The sequence below is a fragment of the Pipra filicauda genome, unplaced genomic scaffold (genome assembly GCF_003945595.2).
Source record: "Pipra filicauda isolate LSUMZ 115617 unplaced genomic scaffold, ASM394559v2 scaffold13_size5146498_pilon, whole genome shotgun sequence".
NCBI classification, from domain to species: Eukaryota; Metazoa; Chordata; class Aves; order Passeriformes; family Pipridae; genus Pipra; species Pipra filicauda.
In genome coordinates, this window is record NW_024103874.1 from 2,276,639 (window position 1) to 2,297,617 (window position 20,979).

Sequence of the window (20,979 nt, forward strand, 5' to 3'; positions counted from 1 at the left end):
TATCTTGGCATAACATGTCAGCTGCAGGCAGCAGTCTTAAGCAACAGAAAACTGGCTCAGAAATCAAAGATTTCTTCACCAGAAGATGCCCAGTTGCTAATCACTGGGCACCAGTTCATTAGGAAAATCAGTATTTGCAATTCGTGATTCTACAGGAAGATCTAGGCCCAAAAAAACTGAAGATCTGTTAAGTAGGACCCCGCTCTTACGTGCCCTCTGCTGCTCCCAACTGGCATTGGAATTGGCAGGGTCATTCCTTCCTTCCCTCTTGTTTCAGAATGATTTATGGCTAAATGCAATCATTATAAAGCAGAGTCAGACTGCTTCTGTGCAAGATAATAGTCATTAGGCAGACTTTCTGACTAGATTTTTTTTCACTGTTTCATTGATTATTTTTACACTGTAATGTGCAAAAGCCTATTCATATCTTTATTAGCCTGACTTGTTTCCTACGTTTATGAAACAGATCTTTCTTTGATAACAGTTGTTATTGCTGGAATGAATGTCAGACCATGATCTACAGTAATACATCTTTTTGAATTGCCTTCTCTAATTTTATTAGTTGAAAAAAACCACCACCTAATTTAAAGAGATAAAACCTTCTGGAAGTGGAACATTGCCACTAATTAGGATAACAAGAACACAGATATGAGTTGCTGGGGATACTGGAGTGTAAGCTTCTTTTTTCTAGCACAAGAAGAGGCATTATTTTTCTGGAACAGTCTTCCTTCTCTTACTGAAATTCTGCTGCTTTGGAGGAAATTATTGACATTAATCTCCTTATCCATGATAAATGCTGACCAGGACTCAGCAGCTCCAGATTCAGGTCCTGGGTTTGCTATAAATACCCTGTGCGACCTTGAGCAAGCCACTGTTGTTCTGTGACTTGATTTTTCCGTCTGTAAAATGGCAGGAATGATGAATCCTGTGTTTTATTGCCAGCTCTTACATTACGTGTTTCTGTGGGGGAACTGCTCATTCAATCTCTTTGTGGCTTGGTTCCTCATCTCTAAAAGAGCAATAGTAATACTTCCCTTGTCTACTTATTTTGATTACTTTTTTTGATGTTTGGGTGTACTTGAAGTACTGTGGGACTCTGCCACAGTATGCAAACAACGTATTTCTCTCCTCTTTTACTCCAGAGATGGTGCTGTTGGACTCTTGAATGTGGGTTTGCAGAGTGGCTTTGAGCTGGTGGTTTGACCTCTCCAAGAAAGCTGCTCTGTTAGTAACTAAACTGATCAACTTGCACTAAAGCACATGAGAAGCACTCACAGAGTGTCCTGTGCTAGATAAATTGCAGGGTAACATCATCACTCTGTCAAAAGCAAACAGCCAGGGGACAGAAATATCTTGGATTCACACTGCTATCTCTGTGAATGAGCACCTAATTACTGCTGCATGTCCAGCCCCACAATTTTTGCTCAGCTAAAACACACATCCATGACAGCTGGGTATCCCATCTGGATCTAAAATCTTTGTATATATGTATATAACTACCTTAGAAGAAAGAGACCACTAATAAATTTTTCTATTTGATAGCTCAATTTAAAATCAGAATATCCCCACGTGACTACTGGAGAGAGAATTAGGATAAGCAGAGATATAAATGTCTACAATGAGCAATCTTTTATCTTTGTTGTAGAGGTGACCTAGAACCATGGTGACACAGAAGATTTAATATAGTGCCCAGCTGAGGAAAGGAATTTTGCACAATATTAGATGACAAAGTTGTTCCATTGTTTAAGTACCACAGGCATTATTAGCCTGTCATGAGACTGGGGTACAAGCTCATAGACAGTGACTCTCACATCTGCCTTTGAACAAGGTTGCCTGTCTAATTATGTATGTGAAGTATGTCTGCCTGTGAACACCAAATTCATGCAGCTGAATTTTGATTAAAAAATTCCTCCCAGCCCTCCAAGCAGACACATCAGTCTTCACTGCCTACCCAGCTTGAGGTAAGACTTGATTCCACCTGGATTGATTGCATTTCAGTGCAGGGGAGGAGTACAGTCACACTTGCAGGATCCATTATACCATTTTCCAGTGTGCAGAAGAATGGTTGAACTCAAGGCAACATTTGAGCATTGAGCAAAAGAGGACAGAGCCTGCTCAGAGATGTGAATTTCTTTCTCTTTATAATTTCAACATCCATTACTTAGTGTCTCTGCATGACCAAATTAATATTCTTTTTCAGATGCTTTTCTTAAAATTACTAAATTCTACAAGCTGCTGTTAAAATGCTGGTACAGTCAGATCAATATGAAAAGACAGTTTGTTCAATAGCAGTTTTCCAGGCAGAGTACAGAATGCCAACTCTTTGAACCCAGAGAAAATAACAGTTCTCCTCTGTTTATATTTCCAAAAGGTGCATTTGGATTATAGCTCATCAAAATAAAGACACTATGGGCAACTATGTCTCATTTTCTTTTAAGGAAGCTGGAATACCAAGAGCTGGCTAAGAAACCAAGGGTCTGAATTTTAAAAGGCTGTGCTTGCTCCCATCTCCCTGCCTTGCAGCACCATCTACAGAGAGGTTGTCAGAATCACATCCACTGCAAATCTCGAGACATTCCAGTTCCCTGGCCAAACAAACCCTGGTTCAGTGATTAACACACCCTTGAAACTGTGAGTTTGACAGCCCTGAAACCTGAAATCCTTCTGCAGCAAGATAAAGGCAAGAACATGGTCCATTTTCCCAAAAGCCCCTCAGTTCCCATGCAAAAAAAGGCAACTCTTGCAATGACAGAGCTAACCCTGCCACTTCACTGATTTTTTTTCCTTAGAAACTTTCCTGCGGAAGAACTTTTCTGGCAGCCAAGTGTTCCAGCTGCAAAAGGATGGTGGGATTTTCCAGGGCAAAATGCACTTCATGGTCCATTAATCCTACCTTTGGCTCAAGCTGATTGTTCAAGCTTCAAAAGAGTGCAATATTTCACCTCCTCCGTGTATCTACTCAATTACACGAGATAAAATGTCGTGGGGATTGACCTTCATCTGATCACTGAAGCATAAGGTCTGTTTGCCCTTGACTTGGCCTGGGTACCAGTGGTGATACAGGGACTGGACCACGATGAAGGAGTTTGCAAGCACAGTTTAAAAGCTGGAGTTTGAAATATGGCTCTGATTATCTTGCCATTAAAAAAAAAAAAAAAAGTTTATCTATTCACTCAAAATAGAATGTTCTTCTGAATATGGAGTGTTTTTTTCCACCAGAAGCCTTGATCCAAATGCCACAGTAGTAACTGGAAAGTTCCCACCATTTTGGACCAGGCTCTGCTTGTGGGAGGTGGTGGGTGCTGGAATGTGCCAGTGCAGGCAGCATTGCTCTCTCATTGCTCACCAGGAGCAGTAGAAAAGAACAGACATTTAAAAACCAGATAACAGGGAAGACACAGGCTCCAAACCTATGGTAGTGGGGCTTAGGCACCAACATGCAACAGCCCTAAATATTAACAGTATATGCTTAGAAAGATATGTTTAGGGATATGTGCTGTCTTAGGAATGGAAAATATGATCTGGGGTTTTTTATGAACAGATCAAGTGCTGCTTTATAATGTGGTTGCCATGCATGTAGAAAAGACACACCAGGACCTAATTCCTCTGATGGTAACACAAATTCTTCTAATATCCAGCCTACATTTATTCATTACCAGACAGAATAGAACTACTAGCTCTTATCTGTTATGAAAACTAACTATCTTACGAAGTCCTCAGGTTAGTCAAGCACTGTCCACCTTCAGTAAATGCATGTATTGTACGTTAGCCCATTTCTATCTGCCATCATGTCTGCTATCATTCTTTCCTGCTAAACTTATCCAAAAGTCTTGTGTTTTATTTGGATCAGACTTCAATTATTTTTCCTCATTTTAAAAGCTGGAACAATTTTTCCTGCTCTCAACTTGTGTTGCGTCGCTCCTGCAGCGATGCTGTTACACAGCCAGATGCAAAGTCCTGTTAGATGTCTGAGTCAGAAATTAGAATATTTCAGTTGAAAGGGATCTATAACGATCATTTAGCCCAAATTATTGTCGCGTTGTGATCTTTATGATTTGTTCCACTTGGATGAGGTCATTTCTGTCTCCATGCATTCATTTCCTCTGTGTACATTTCCACTACATATTATGCATTCATTTGTGTCCTGCCTCTCCCCCTTTCATCACCTCTACCTCTTCTCTCCTTCCTCTCCTGGTATGAATGCCTGAAAAACATTTTGCTATTTGTTTTAATTTCCTTTGCAAGGTCCACCTCGCCTTCACTTCTGGCACATTTCCCTTTATGCCTACATTTCCTAACTTCTAAGACATAGTTTTCTTTGCTTAATCCTTTTTTTCCATTCCTTCTACTCCCTTTGCTTATTTCTAATATCCACTTTGAAGTGGTTTTTCACCGGGTTAGGTCTGGACCCCTTCCTTATGGAGTTTTATCCCTCTGTGTACAAGTCCCAAATCCTTTTTATAGCCCCTGCTTATATTCCAAGCCTGCCCAACATTCAAACCTTTTTAAGCTGTCAAAAATCAGGAAACAAAATGTTAATTGCTAGTGTGTACCAACTTCCAGCACATTAGGCTTCCTGTTGGGTTCTCCATCCCACTGTGTGGGATATTCCAACTGGTTTTCCCTGCACATGCACCCAAATCTAAAAGATCACAGGAAGACTGTTGACTGCAGGAGAAATTTCTCTTGACCTACAGCCATGGCAGCAGTGCCAAGAGAAGGCAGGAAGGTCATTAGCTGAAACTGTTCTCATGGTATAAAAAATTGTTACAGTAGATTAAAAATTAGCATGAAGAAATGAAGCCCATACATACATTTTTAAAGCCTTTGTCAGGCAGCCAAAATGAAAACAGATTTCACCAGACCACGAAAAATGAAATGCGTGCGTTAGGCCTTGTATGACTGGAGCTTATTTCCTTGCTAAATTCCAAGTTTCAGGTCTCTCCCACTGAGGCAGAAGGGCTGTTCGAGAAAACCCCCCAAATATCTTATAATAGCAGAGGAATACTTTTTTTCCTATTTTTCACCATACAAGTTTGCCTGGGCGGTTGGATAAAACGAGATAACATTTCCAGCAAATGTGGTTGTGATTACAGTCACTGTTCCTGCCATATGTGTAAATACTAGTTGGTTTGGGGTTTTTTTGAGGGTTTAATCTCCTGATGACCTGTGGGGAGCAGTTTCCCTGGCCGTGCTGGGCAGTGGCTGCTGGTGTTTCCTTGGGGATTATGCTGGATGTCCCTTGGAGTGCAGGCACCTGGCATAGGATGCACCAGAGGGACCCAAAACCACCTCGTGTCACGTTTGCCCCGCACTGGGAGCAGTCTGTCCAGCCTGACAGAGCAGCAGGGGAAAACAATTTCAGTCGCCTTATTGAAAAGCCTCTTTTGTAAAGTCAAACCCCATACTGTCATTTTAAATAGCTTGTCCATTTTCAGGGAACATGGGCATGGACATCGACCCGGGAATGGAGGCAGGAATGGACACAGGGATGGACACATGGATGGATGAGGTGGCGCTGATGTGGATTTGGATGTGGAAGTGGATATGGGGTTAGATGGACGGATGGATGTGGGGTTGGCAGTTGGGATGGATGTGGGATGGTTGGTTGTGGGCACAGATTGAGGAATGGGTGTGGTGCCATATGTGGGGCTGCATTTGGGGTGCATGTGGGGCTGGAGGTGGGGCCACTTTTGGGGCGGGCTGTGGACCTGGATGTGTGGAGGGATGTGGGGTGGGCGTGGGGCTGCACGTGGGCACGGACTTTTAGCTGGATGGGGAGCTGCATTTAGGGATGGATGGGGGGATAGACGTGGGGATGGGCTCGGAGGTGGATGTCGGGACAGATGCGTGGCTGGATTTGGGGCTGGATGTGGGGATGGGCTTAGAGCTGGATTTCGGAACGGATGTGGAGTGTTCGTGCCCCGGACCCATGAGGGTCGGAACGCTGGCGGCGGGGCCGCGGGCGGGGCGGAGCGGCGCGGGGCGCGCGGGCCGGAAGGCGTTGGGCGCTGCACAACGCGGAAGTGTCGGCGCGGGCCGGGGCGATGGCGGCGCCCGGCGGGGGCCGGGACGGGGACAGGGAGAGGGGGGAACCGGGACCCGGCAGGGCCAGGGCCGGCCCGGGCACGGCCCGCTGAGGGCTCCCGCTACCGGCCCTCCTAGGGGTCTCCGCCCCGGCCCTCTGGGGGGCGGCCGCCGCGCGTGCCGGGCTGTGCTCGGGCCGCGGGCCCGGCGGGCAGGGGGGCCATGGCCACCCGGCGTCTCACGGACGCGTTCTTGTTGTTGCGGAACAACGCGGTGCAGAGCCGGCAGCTGCTGGCCGAGCAAGTGAGTAGTTTCGGCTCCTCCAGCCCTCGGGGGTCACGTAGCATGGCTGCTGCGGTGAGTCTCCTCCCTTCATCCTTCTGTACCTCGCCGGGCAGCCGAGCTGTGCCCCGACCCTCTCCCCTCCTCCGAGCCCTCTCCTCAATCCCCACCGCCCTCCCGCCTCCCTCCCTCCCCGCCCTGTTGATCCCTTTCCCTGCTCCCTCACGGAAAGCGAATAGAAGAGATCTCTCTGTGTGCTGATCTCTGTTCCCTTCGTGAATAACAAATTATTGTTCTAAGAGCTTCGTGTTAGCGTTGACATGAGGTTTTTGGTCCTCTTTGTTTTTTGATGCTTCTTTACCTCAAAGAAAACCCAAAATCATTTCACAGAGCAGAACTCTTCTATTCACCTCAGTGTGGGCACTGTTAAATACACTTGGTATAGTTTATTCCCACTGCTTAAATTTCTCCATAACTTGCTCTGGTGTTCATTGCCCTTTTTATTTTAATTTTCCCTAAATACAAATAGTACTCAGAGACATCTTTGAGAGAGGAAGTCAGTAGATTTCCCTCATAAAAGTTATGCATTCAGAGGCAGTTTCTGCAGCTTTTTCTAAGTTTTGAACCATGATGGGCTGCCTGGCAGCTCAGCTCTGCTCAGGTTTTCACACTTTCTGTTTAAGCTTATCATTTATTTGTCATAGGCACCAGTAACTATCTGCTGGCAGTCTCATAATTCTAAATTGCTTTATATTAATGCATTTTTATTAGGAAAAGCAGTGCTTCATGTTGCTGTTTATGGTATTTGTTCCTTGTTAACTTTATTACACCTGTGTCTAACCAGCTGTGTATGAAATTGCTTTTGTAGAACAGGAAATGTCAATGATAATTTGTATTACACGTGTGTAACTTGGCTCTGCATTTAGTCCTTGTTAAGGTTTCCTTGCCAATGTCAATATCAGTTCTTTAGATGCTTGGGGGTTTTTAAAATATCACCCAGAAAAGGCAGTGATGGTTTAAACTCACATACAGACATCTGAGCAGTGAAATGCACTTTGCTCAGCAGTGAGTGCAGTATCACTTAAAACATGCATAAAACATTTATTGACGGTGTTTTTCAACATGAATTGAAGGTGTTTGCTGGGCTGCTCATTCACATGGAGATGAACAGTGACTGGAAATTCCCTCTGTGCAGTGGGTGAAGTGAGTCGATGGCTCAATCTGGATCCAGATTGGACATTCAGAGTTCTGTAGTTACCACGAGTGAACTGTTTTAGCAAGAAGTGTAACACTGTTAGTGTGAGTTACTTGTCTGTCAGGTTTTCAGGTGCCTGTCCCTGTCAACTGCAGGTTTTCCCTTGGGTGGTGCCCCCAGAGCAGAGCTGCAAGTTCTCTCTCACAGTACTTCAGCTCACCTTAGTTCACTCCCCAGGCTTCTCCTCAAGACGTCCTTTGCAATGATAACTCTCTGTCCAAAATCACCTTCTGCCCTGGCAGATGCACCCTCGTGAGGACACTCAGCCACTCCTTAAACTCAGATAATCACAGCAGCATTTTAACAGTACAGTCCTGTTTCAAGAGCTTGGGCTGGGATAAGGACCATCAGTTGATGCTGCTTTGTTAAACCACAAGTGTTTGTCCTCATTTTAGATCTGCTTTGTTCGTCTGTGAGTGAAATACCCTTTTGCTCACACACACAGTGCAAACACCGATGAACAGAGAAGCTGCAGATTGGTTGCTTTTTATATTTTTTCAGATCCTTGCAGGGTTAATGTTCCCTGAAAGCAGAGCACAACTCCAGTGTGTACAGAAGTGAGCATATGCTGCATTTGCTTTTGCTTTTTGTCTTTTGCTGTCTGTGTTATCCTGTGGTAATTGGGGTGCTTGTTGATAAATATTTTTCAAGAGCTTGTCTGTGCCTCCTCCAATCATAGTCAAACCCTCCAACTCCCCTGTGGATGCTGAATGCTGCAGTCAGTGGCCTTTGCAGTCTCTACTTCAGTGTGTTCTATTGCAGTCTCTACTTGGCAGTTTAGTACCTAGATATTGACTGTGCAGTTACTTTGGAAAACAAACCAAGCTCTGGACTTGATCTCTTATGTTCTTACTGTTTACCAAGGAACTGAAATATTTCTTTAAAAAGTTGGTGCATCAAGCAAAATGCTGACTTAAAATACAGTATCATGATATATTTATTGATTAGTCGTGTCTTTAAAGGGCTGTTTGTTTGTTCTTGGTAAACCATCATGCTTTAAACATCAATCAGTATTTTCTCAACTGACCATGCCCTATATCTGTCCTATGTCTCTTTTTTTCCCTTTTATCTTTTGCTGTCTCTAACTGGATGGGGCTGATGGGATCCACAAATCACTTCAGGAGCTGGATGAGGTATTGTTTTTCACATTTTATTCTGCCATGGTGCATCAAGCCTACATCATTGACCTAAAATGTTCCTTTCCTTATTCTGCTGGTTTGCTGAATTTCTTTATATAGGATGAAATGTCTCCATGCACAGTAGAAGGACGAGGCTGCATAAAGTCAAGCATTTAGTGATGGAGTATTACACTGTGAATAGATAAATGTATAAACTAGTCTGACTTACTGTACATGTGTGGGATAGAATGACTTTGCACAATGAAGCCAGTAACTATTTTTCATGCTATGCATGAATTATACAAACTTTATTGATCAGGAATAAGGTCAAGGATAAAAAACAGCTTTCAAGAAAGCATGACCCAGGAAGGAAGAGGGATGGAGTAGAGAACCATGAAGCTTTACAGGCCTGATAAAGGAAAATTAAAAATTTGAGAGAAACTGGGAAGGGAGGTGTTTGTATTAAATCTTTCCCTGAGAACAAGCAGTGATTAGTTATGTTTCAAGTGGTATCACTGATGATCATCTCTAGAACTGCCTTGGCTATTTGTGTTTAGCACATTTTCATGTCCACTAAACAAGTAATTTAACCATTTTAGCTGCATGTCAGTTTGCAAGAGTGTTTGTCCTTCAGCTGCCTCTTAGCTGAATGTCTGTCTAAATAACATTGTTTGAGAAAAAGCATGGGGTACTATTTTATTTCTTGCAGTTACAATAAACATTTTTTCTGAGATTCTCCCAAGTGCAGTTTTCAAACTTGCCTGGCCTGATATAAACTGTGCTGGAAAAAGGTACCAACATGAGAGCTACTTGAATTCTCACTGCAATACCATATTTTCTCCTTGAAAATCTCCTAAGAATTTATTTTAAGACTGACTCTCATCTTTCAGATCCTGTGGGAAGGGGGAGGACATAGGTCACTGGCACATAGGGACAAACCAGGAGATGTGGTGTGTGATCGTAGCTGCGTCACGTGTGAACACATCTTCGAGGTTACTTTTTATGAGAAGGCACACACACACTTTTCCTGATGTTCAAGGATTTGGATCTGACTCGAATTAAATTAATTTGCTGTGGTTTTTTCTCCCCTGCAGCTGGCTGACGATCGCATGGCACTGGTGTCGGGAATCAGTTTAGATCCCGAAGCAGCAATTGGGGTCACGAAACGTTTACCTCCCAAATGGGTCGATGGGGCTGATGAGGTAAGTTCTGTGGCACATCCAACAGTTTGGCTTCTCATGGAGGGATTTATTGGTGTTGTCTGTTACTTTCTCAATGCTGTCAGTTTTATGACAAAACTAGTATTAGAAGAAGGATTAAAATTAGTGTTTTCTAAGTTGACCGCCTTGTTTAGAGGAAAATATGAGGCAAGCTGTGACTTATTATCTTGAAGGGTATATTGCAAGTGAAATAAATGGAGATTGTTCAGGGCCAGGAGTTCTGGAAGACTATGTATCATTAATGGGAGCCCAGTATTAAAAGTACACTGGGACTATTAGGGTAAATGTGCTATAGCTGAGCTTTTAGACTTGAGACACAGGAAGGTCCTAAAGCTCTTAGCAAAGCAAAGTTCTTCTCATTTTAAAACTTAGAAGGGAAGGTACCAAAAAATTAGTACTTGCAGTGGAATTTTTGTTTGAACCTATTGAATCCAGTTGAGTAGACCCTAAAATGATGGAGATGAGCAGGTTTACTGTTTGAAAACAGGAAATGTTAGTGTCTTCTAGCAGGAGAATTTTCCTGCCTGTGCACTATGGATACCTTGCAAGTTATGGAAATATTTGGACATACACAAGGGAATGATTCTGGAGGCATCCAGTTAAAAACCTTTCTCTGTATCTGGAACGTGAAGCTATTCTTGACTTTCAGAAAATCTGTTTTTAAATGTACTCTCAGAACACATGTTGCCTCATCAGTTTGTGTGTACACAACCCATTTTGCAGAAAGGTGCTCAGTCTCCTTTTTACTACTATAATAATCACTCTTACATATTTATTTTTAATTACTTGTTTGCAAGCATGTCATTTAACTTCTCCTGTTAAGTTCAGGCTATTCAATGTGTGAGAGAGTTGAAGCTGTGGCCTGAATTTTCATTAGTATTTTTGGGAGTTGGCTAAATCTTCTTGCTATGATACTACATAATGATAAAAATATTATTCCACCTTAATGAAGCACATTTGAAAACAGCAGTCTTGCCTAAGATTAACAAGAGTAGGTTTAAAAAGGTACCAAACTCAAAGTCTATAAGAATATTCAGTTGCATCTTAGTCAGCTTTTTATCTGGTTTATAATGATCTTTGGTCTGCTTTTGATGTTACAGATTTCTGTCAATGATTTTTGTCTAACATTTGTCAGAACCCTTTCCTCTGAAACACGAGTTACTTCCCTTTGTTCCTGTTGGGCTTTCTGTTTTAGATTCAGTATGATATTGCCAGGGTTAAACAGAAGATGAAAGAATTAGCCAGTCTTCACGATAAACATCTAAACAGACCCACGCTGGATGACAGCAGTGAAGAGGAACGGGCAATAGAAATAACAACCCAGGAGATCACACAGGTACAGGCTCATTTCAGCTCTAACTCTCCAGTTTGACATATCTTTAAGCATTAGGACAAGGGATGGTTTGCTTTGAGGACAGCATTTCATTTGTAATCAGTGTTAGAGTGAGAAGTCCTGGGCTCTGTGCTCAGAACTGCACTCACCGTCTTGGTGAACTTCCCAACGAGTCATTAACCTCCCTGTTCTGTTACTTACTTGTTGGGTTTTCTACTTGGAATAGGATTAATCAGATCAAGTTTACAGATGTCTCAGAGAAATACAGATATCAGTTCCAAGGCCAAGCAATTAAAATGAAGCAAATGCCTTTGGTCAGAATTAGTTGTGTTACTCAGCTACCTTGTTAACTTTGTTCGTTCTGTTTCTATATCTTTTTAAACACTGCATGAGGCAATAAAAATTAATTTTAAAAATCTAGAAATCAAAATATTAGTGTTCAGTTTGGCACTTTTGCAATGTGACATTTGAAGTGTGAGCTGCTGTCTGTGTTTTTACTAATGGCCTTGTTTTCTCAGTTATTCCACAGATGTCAGAGAGCAGTCCAGGTCTTGCAGAGCAGGTCCCGTAGTTGTACAGAACAAGAAGCACGTGTTCTCAGGAATGTAGTGTCTTCCTTAGCACAGTCCCTTCAGGACCTGTCCACCAACTTTAGGCATGCACAGTCTGACTATCTCAAACGTAAGCATAAGAGATACAGTAATACAGGGGCACCTCCTGTGGAAACCACTGATGGAGGTGTGCTTGTTTTCTTGGTTGGGAAAGTTCAAGCATGGAAGGGTTAAATGATGCACACAGGACTAGCTAGAGGGTAGAATTTGAGGGTTTCTGGTTCACCCATGTACAAACTGCTTTATTCTACTTCTCTTTCATATTGCTGAAGGAGAAATGTCATGGTTAAGCATGTCAACAAAATCAGTGTTTTTCACCCATCCATATTTTTAATGCATCTTTGCTTCTCTAATTGTGGTCTGAAAAGCTGCTTCTGTGACACTGGTGAAGCAGCCATTGCTCTTCAGCCATGATGCCTGCTGTAGATGGCAGGCTGTGATAGACAAAACTTCAAGAGGTAGTCTGTGATAAATTAAAATTCTGCATCCATAAACAGATTGGAAGTGGAATAGCTTCTGTTTAAAACTCTAAAACTGTGTGCAATTCTATTTTTGGCTAAGTAAGATTATTGTAATCTTGGAAGAAACCCACAAAAACTTGATCTTCAAATTTAACATTGATATTTCTTCCTCCTGTAGTATAAATGGCACAGGTGGAACTGAAGATCACAGTTCAGACAAGGGATGTTCCTAAGAGAATTTGTTATAAAATAGCCTAAAGTGATCACGCTTTAAGGCTCTTAACGTACCTAATTTTTTTAACTACGTAGAACAGAACGACTTCAAAATCACTGATTTAATTAATCTTGCAAGTCTGGTTGAATTTGTTGTGCTTTGTTAAATAGGAAGCCTGTGTGACAATTAAAATTTGCATACTATTATTTATGTCATTTATTTGCCAGATTTTCTTTTTTTGTGCATTTCTATCTGGTGCTTCAGACTTTACTCTTATTCTGATCTTAGTGTGCATAAATATTGTGCTCAAACATGGCTTGTCTTTTACAGGCATGAAGAATAGAGAAGAAAGATCCAAACACTTCTTTGACACCTCAGTCCCACTGATGGATGATGGGGAGGATGATACACTTTATGACAGAGTAAGTCCCTTGTCACAGCACCTGTCTGGCCACATGCAAGAGCAATTGTAGGAAACTGTGATTCTGAGTTTGGATGGAAGGTGGCACTATTTAAAGTGAACTTTAAAGAGTAACTGAAGACCTGGAGTATGTCAGATTGCTGAAAAAATGGTGCAGTGATTTGTTTCTGCACAAATAATGTTGTAGAGCTCTATCAGACTTTGTTTGACTTCCTGGAGTTTGGGGATACTGCATTTCTAATCAGTGTGGGAGTTGTTCTTTTTTGTCCTCACTCATAGTGCCACAGAATATTCTTAACTGTTAACATTCAGTTAACATTTAGCTGAAAACTTACTGAAACACTCAAGGCACCTTTTCAGCTAATCCTGTGTACAAGAGGTTTTTCACTTAACTCAAGGAAGAGTGATGGGGAAAGGACAATGTTCAGTTGTGATTGGCCTTGGAAGACAAAAACAGGAAGGTCTCTATGGTTAATAAAAATAGCAGAATTGCTACTGTCTTTACACATTGGCATTATGGGAGTTTCTGTCATGCTGATCAATCAATAGATATTCTGTAACTGCTGAACACTTGCGTGTATTGATTTTCTACAACAACAAAAACATTGGTTTAGGACAGCTCTTATTTTAAAATCAGTTGTTTATGTATTTGGGCAGGATACAAGATATGCATTTTCTCTCCTTCAGCTATAAATAGCTATCCAAGTTATTTTAGAGACCCTGAAAATCTTTTTTAAATGCATTTTTTTCTTAGATTCTTGTCTACTAAGGAAATTCCAAAAGGATTGTTGTGTTATAAGGCCTTGTAATCCATATAATTATTTCTAGTTAATATAATTATTTCATGCTGTTAATGCCAGTTCAACACCTAAATCTTTTATTTCCACAGGGGTTTACAGATGACCAGCTGGCGTTGGTGGAGCAGAACACACTAATGGTGGAAGAGCGGGAACGAGAAATCCGTCAGATTGTACAGTCCATCTCTGATCTCAATGAAATATTTAGGGACCTGGGAGCAATGATAGTAGAACAGGTACATGGACATCACAGTGTTAGTAAGAAAGAGGAGATTCCACGTAGTGTTGAGGCTTCCAGACTCTTCCTGTTTTCATGTGCTGCTCACTTTTCCTAACTTACCTCTTGTCTTCAGGATAAGGTAATCCTTATCTTCAAGATAAGGTTGAAACCTTCCAGAAGTTGAATTAATGGAAATAAATAAATAAGAATTCAAGTGGTTATGTGTGTTAGACTGAAAAAAAATAAAATAAAAAGGCCATAGAAAGCCGAAGTTCTGATGGTTATTTCTCCCAGAGATGTTCAGAGTGTCAGCCAAAAGCACCTGGTCTGGAAGGAAGGTGATAATTAGGGATGTGATGTGAGATGTGGACAGAGCTGCCATTGGGCACTGAGCAAGGAAGTTGTTTAGTGAAGTCCCAAGAAGTTCTTCTGTAAACGTTCATTGTTTACATAATTCATGAGCTGTTTACTGTGAGTGTTGTTAATTACTCTACTGTTTATAATAAGAATTGCTTTATGAAGTTCATTTTGCTTCAATTTGCTGCTTGTTTTTTCCTTTTTATTTAGGGAACAGTTCTAGATAGAATTGACTATAATATTGAACAGTCGTGTATGAAAACTGAAGAGGGTCTAAAACAACTACATAAGGTAAGCTGATGGAATCATTAAGCTGTTTTGCATATCTAATAATATTTTATAATTTGATAGCTGTTAAGTTATTCAATTTTCAGTTGGACATAGTCCCTTTTAGAAATAATTGCTGTACAGTCTAAAATGTCCAACTGTACTGCAGTAGGAGCTTTCCATATAACTTCTGTTAATGTCATGCTTGATGCCCAGTGTTAATTTCTTAAATGACTTTCTGGGCATCCAAGCAATGTGCTTGATATTTATACTGCTGACCTGCTGGGACCTATGTGCAATTCCCTCTCTGTTTGGAGAGCCAGGCACTTGGGAAACAGGACTGGTTATTGGGTACCTCACTACAGATTTCAGTTTGAAAATATTGTCTAATCAGCAAGAATAATTATTAATGTTTTCTCTCACCATCTGACACTTTAAACAGTTTTTAGTATGAACACCTGAAAAGTTTTAGTTGGCAGCAGAGCAGAGTTTTGTGGTTATTTTGTTTTGTTGGCTTCTTTGTTCTGTTTTGATTCTATGGTAGGTTCTGACTTGTCAGCTCAGTTCAATCCTTCCATTGCTGGAAATAAATTCCAAAAGAGATCTATGCAAAAGCCTCTTAAGTAAAACATTCTGTTTTGGAAACCTGGACATCTGATTTCTACACACTCAACTTCCTTTGGTGGTAGACTTGTAATATATGGACAGCAAAAAATGTGCCATTTGAGGAAAAGCAAAATAAATTGGTTATAGGATTATTCTTGTTATACACAAAAGTAAATTGGAGATCACTGAAACAAGGTGTTGACTGTGGATGAGCAAAGCTTAAAGTAATTGGAAGCAATTTGTACAGATTGAACTGGAAATAAATTAATTAGTTGGAATCGATGTTATTTCTGGTCTAGTGGTGGGTAATGAATTCTCAGCAAGCCCCTGGTTGGATTGCTGGCTGGAGTATGGATTTTTGATCCAATATATACCTGCTTTCAATACAGCATAAGAATTTTTTCACCTATCATGGTAGACATACAGACAGGTCTGAGGAGGAATATCAGAGGTACCCTGGTGTTTTCAATACTGGTGGTAGCTTTATTCTGATTTAATATCTATACTGTCAAATTTCTTTTCTGTTTTAATTGGCACAATTATTATAAACTACCAAGACAACAGGAATTGTACTAATTCACTGCAAAAGTCTGGTGATATGAATCACTAATTACCAATTCCTGCTTCACATGAAAATTGGAATCAGTTACTAATGAAGTCAGTAGTCACAGTGGCTGCATGTTACATAGTTTCAGGTCAAAAATTCCCCTTTAGCAGATCTGGTAATTAATTACTTTCCAGAGACTATAAAGGAGAAGAATTAATATAGTTTTCCCTTTAAATTTTGAAGGTTTATTAATTAAATACAATTAAATGCAAGCTTTGTTCCATTTAGCTTCTGTTAGCAGACTTTAATTTGGCTTTTGGAGAGTTTTCTCCACATTGTGCCCTTTTAATTCCCCTGGGAAAAAGAGACAAGGGATGAGAAAATATGGTTAGAAGAAAAAAGGAAAGAAGCAGAAAACTGAGAACCAAAACAAAAAGAAAGCTTTCAGTGCTAATTGAAATTAAACGAAAATGCACAGCTGGGTAAGGTCCAACAAAAACACCTATTAAAAAAAATGAAGTTTTGTTGTGAATTTTAATGACCTTCAAATATAAAACAGGAATCTTATCTCAAAGTGAGTCTGCTCTTTAACACAGGTAAATGTGACTTCAGTGCAGACTTTATTCACTGGAGTCTGTGGTGCAGAGTTATTTTGTGGGAATTGCTTGCAATATACATTGTATGGAATGTCAGGTTACCAAAGAACCATCTGGAACACATGTATTTCACTTATACCAAGTAATAGTCTGTACCTCAGCTCTGCAGAAATCTAAGTATTAACTCCTCCTTTTCTGTTTTACAGGCAGAGCAATATCAAAAGAAGAACCGGAAGATGCTCGTTATTTTAATTTTGTTTGTTATAGTAATTGTCCTCATTGTTGTTCTTATTGGTGTAAAGTCACACTAGGTTTCGCTTCATTTTCTCATTTTTGGAGTTTCTGTGAACTTTTTTCCCAATGTGAATGGATGGACCTGCACTCCAGAAAGCTGCCTTTGAATGTACGAGCCCTTGTGGTGCAACGTCTGTGCAATGTTTCTGTAGAATTCTTCCAAGTTTGGTGATCTGTGAGGTGTTTGTAAGGATTATGTGGAAAAATTCAGGAAATCTGATGCTCCCCCACAAAAAAATTGGCATTCTATGCTGAGGTATTTGGAAAACACAGTATTTAAAAATTATTAAAAATTGACGTTTACCAGTGAGTACAGTAATTAGTGTGTTACTGTGAACAAAAATGTGTTGTCTTCTATATTCTCATGTCATAATTGTGACAGGTTTCAAATTTAAACCATGTTACTGAGTCAATGGGACTAGATATCAAAAATTGATCCAGGTGTAGAATATGTCGAGGTGCAAAATTGTTTGATTTGATCCCCTTTCTTCCACACTCAAAATTCCAAAGAACTGGATAGACAGCTAAAACAGAAAGATTTTAGCAACCAGAACGTAATCCAGCCCCTGTGATCTTAATTTAGATACTGCCCCATTACTAAGAATCAGTGGTACTTGATCTTGTAAATAACAAGATGTAATCACTGGCATAATTTAACATGTTTAGTTAATTAAAAAATTTTCTGAGCTTGAGTAATCATGGGAACGATTTTCCTTACCAGAATGATCATATATCTTTTCATGCATCATTTTTTTTAGTTTAAAGTACAGGCATTACATGAAAGCAGTGGCAAAGTTAAACTGAAAAAAATGGAGTAGAAACCCAAAAAGAGAATCTCTCTGGCCTGCTGTAGTGGGTCTCAGATGTTTCAAACTTTACTTGGTGTATAAGCTCTTTATTTTACAGTGCATTTTGCCCATATGGGTTATGTTTTTTGTGCAGGAAGTGACTTCACTACAGTAGATATTACATCATTTTCCCTGGCAGAAGATTCTCTTTCAAATGTCTGCCTGGAAGAGGACGTGTTTATGGTCTCTAGCTGACCATGGGAGGTGTTATGCAAGTGACATGTTCCAAGGCCTTCAGTGGAGAATTTGGGGGTTCTTTTCATTATTTTTTTCAGTGGAAAACTTTGCTGCAGGCCATACAACAGGAATTAGGGCAACATGTAAGTAATAGAATACTCCTGATTTAATTCAGGCCTGAAGTGGTGTGCAATTGTAGTGGCCTTGCCTTAATATTTTTAATATGGCTTTTTTATATTTTTTATTTTTTTCCCAAAGGGACTGTAACTTCCTTCATTTTCTGACAGATAAAAGTGCTCCCCGTACAGTTGCAGAGATGCTCTGCTCCAACCCCTGAATGCAGTTTCATAACACTATTGAAGTTGCATGTGTTGCCTGCCTGGAGTTTCTTTACTAAAGGAGGACTTGAGACGTGGCTTTAAACTGACCATTTTCAGGAACGGACCTGAAATCAAAGACTGCAAAGACATGAAAGCCTTGGCTTTTTGTGGGGCTTATGAAAAGCTTTGTACCACTCCTGTTACTGCTAGAGAAAGGGGATGTTGGACTACCAAAACTGCCAGTTCAAACTCTTCATTAAATTCACAAAGTAAATTGGTAAAAGGAGGACTGAGGCTTGTGGTTGGGTGTGCAGCTCCCCTGTTCTGGTGATAGATCTTTTCAATGATCGTGAGTAAAACTACTGTCTCCCTCGTGCTGTCTGCATCAGCTGGTGTGAAGCAGCATCTTGCTATAATTTAATATACTGTATTTGCAACTTTTTCTCTAACATGAGATCGTGTTATTTATTTCTGTCTTGACCGGTGCTTTTGACATTTTATCATGGCAAATGAATCCGAAGGAGTAATAAAACACTTCCAACCCAAGTGGGCAATTATTCATTTTTTAAAAAAATATAAACTGAAGCATACTTTCATGATGTTAATGCATTTCTGTTCTTCATAATTAAATGAAAGTGGCTGTGACATGAAATATCTAAAAAAAAATAACTTTTGTAGCACAATGTAAACTTGCATTGTCAAGAGTTATTTCCCATGTGTTATGGCCATGATATCCTAACTCCACTGAAGTAACTGGCTACCTATTTTCTATTCAAATTCTGTACAAGGAAATGCATTTTTAATATGTATCAAACAAGAGGTTAAACTCAGATGTCAATTGTCCTGTGTAACTCGAGCTGGAATTTATTGAAGCTGATTATATAGAGGAAGAAAACCCACACCAGGCTTCTAAATCATTGCAGGTGTGTAACTATTCTGAGTCAGTCTCAATAACCATCAGCAGCTAAATGAAACCCTGATGCTGCGCTTTGTGGGACTCTCTCCATGTGGCCTCCTAAAGAAGGGGTGGTGTGTGTGCCTTTGGGCAGTGAGAGCCCAAAAATCCACGGCAGCTACTGCCTGCTCGGGTGTTCCAAGAGCAGGAGCTGCCTGAACTGTGCTGTCCAGCCCTGTGTGTGTCCAGTCCTCTGGACCAGACAAAGCTGGTGCCCTCTCTCCTGCAGGTTGTGGCCTCCTCGTAGTTGTTGGATTCTTCTCAGCTTATATGGAAGCTCTGATTCCTTACAAAGGAACAGAAGAGCAGTGCTGGAGCATCTCCCAAGAATCTGTGGCTCCTCACCTGGAGGGAATGGCCTATAAAGCCATTGGCTTGTACAGAATTTCTCCATTAAAATGCATGTAAGCATGCAAAAAATGAGCTGCTAGTTGTTAACAGAAATCAGTTGGAGTCATATGCAGGAAGGACAGCATTAAAAGCACTGTAATAGCAAATTTATTTCTACTGCAGGTTTTCTCTAGAAATTGAAAAGTAAAACAGAAGAATTGGGTTTTTGCTTGGTGATTTTTGGAATGTGCTAAAAATTCGAATAACTGTAATTGGTGAGGTGTTTACTGAGATTGCCTGGATTGTATTGATTTAAGGTTTGCTTTTATGAACTACTTAAAAGTCTTAACTCCTTTGCTTAAATCTTTGGAAAGTTTGCTTTTGGTACAGCATTGCAAAATGTAAGTTCATGGATAGGTGGCAGTGAAACCAATTTTGTTGGGAAAAAAAATATGTTTACTATAAAATAAACCCCAAACCCAACAGCCTTCTTGAATAAAAGCCATTAAAATAGGGAATTCATTATAATTTTGCATATTAATTATGATGGATTATGTAAGATGATGTTTTAGTGGCTTGATTCCACAAGTACTTGTAGAGGATCAATAATTGGAAGACAGGTCCTGGCTGCAGCTTCTGCCATGGCCTGTACAAATAGAAATGTTTGCAGCTGCTGCTGCTGGGACATTCACAGGGAATTTCTGTAGGTAGGATTGATTTCCTCGGTCTATTCCCTTCACGAGGACACTCCTCTGCTGTCCTTAACTGACAAAAGAAGGATTCTGGGCTAGGTGAGTGTTTCCTACTATTTTGCTTGCCTTTCAGACACTGGATTCGGGGAATGTGCTGTATTTGTACTCTGACAGTAGCAGGAACACTCAATGACTGGGAGTTTACTGCCTGGCAGAATCCTTGGAATGCCTCAATCCTGAATTGCTGTGTGTACTGTCATTCCTATCTCCCACACTGTCCAAATGTATCAGGATAACAGTGAACCCCTGAACAGTGCGTGTTCTGTGGCTTGGTAAAGACTCGTTAAAGTTGGAGCTTGTTTATTGAGTTACCGTCCCATCTGTGAGGATGCACGACCGACCTCTGCAACGATGTTCCTACAACTTTTATTCAGAGCAATTTTAAATGCATCAGGCAATAAAGTTTCCATAATGTCACTTCAGATGCCGAGTAAGACCTTGCTGTATGGAAGTTTTTTTCCTGGAATTCAGCCTAGGTTTTGTTGGGGTTTGTTTTCTGTTTTGTTTGGGTGTTTGGTTTTTTCCCTCTTTTTAGATGTATTTCTATTACATGCATCAGGTTTCTCTTTTCCTCCCTTTCTGTTACTCGGACCTTCCCGGCTTTCCTGGATGCAGATCAACGAGTATCAGGTTCCCCAGGGAAGTGGCCACGGCACCGAAGTTCAGGGAGCGCTTGGCCAACGCTCTCAGGCACAGGGTGGGATTGTTGGGGTGTCCGTGCAGGGCCAGCAGCTGGACGGGATGAACCCGATGGGTCTCCTATGATAACTGCCTACTGACCAAACATTAACAGGAGGCGCTTGGCAAATATAAAAAAAAAAAAAATAAAAAATAGAATAAACCCCGTATTACGTTTAAACCCAACCATTTCAGCTGACTACAAGGCACGGTCCGTGCCCGCTGTCCCGGGGCCGTGTCCCGGCGCTCCCGTGACCCGGCGCGTCCCCGCCCCGCGGAGCCGGGCCCGGGCG

At 40.9% G+C, this 20,979-nt stretch overlaps 1 protein-coding gene across 5 annotated transcripts; it reads left to right on the plus strand.

The window, feature by feature from the left end:
• Positions 1–5,991: 5,991 nt before the first annotated feature.
• Positions 5,992–18,517, plus strand: STX16 (syntaxin 16). 5 transcript variants are annotated; one of them, XM_027710499.2, is made up of 9 exons: positions 6,067–6,384; positions 8,686–8,697; positions 9,777–9,884; positions 11,098–11,238; positions 11,754–11,916; positions 12,852–12,943; positions 13,832–13,975; positions 14,527–14,607; positions 16,539–18,517. In XM_027710499.2, the coding sequence occupies exons 1-9, from the start codon at positions 6,250–6,252 to the stop codon at positions 16,641–16,643; spliced, it is 981 nt and encodes a 326-aa protein (XP_027566300.1). In that variant the 5' UTR covers positions 6,067–6,249; the 3' UTR covers positions 16,644–18,517. The 5 variants fall into 5 exon arrangements, with proteins under 5 accessions (XP_027566304.1, XP_027566300.1, XP_027566302.1 ...); XM_027710501.2 differs by having other exon boundaries at positions 6,067–6,330; positions 8,653–8,697; XM_027710502.2 differs by having other exon boundaries at positions 6,068–6,330.
• The last annotated feature ends 2,462 nt before the right edge of the window (positions 18,518–20,979 follow it).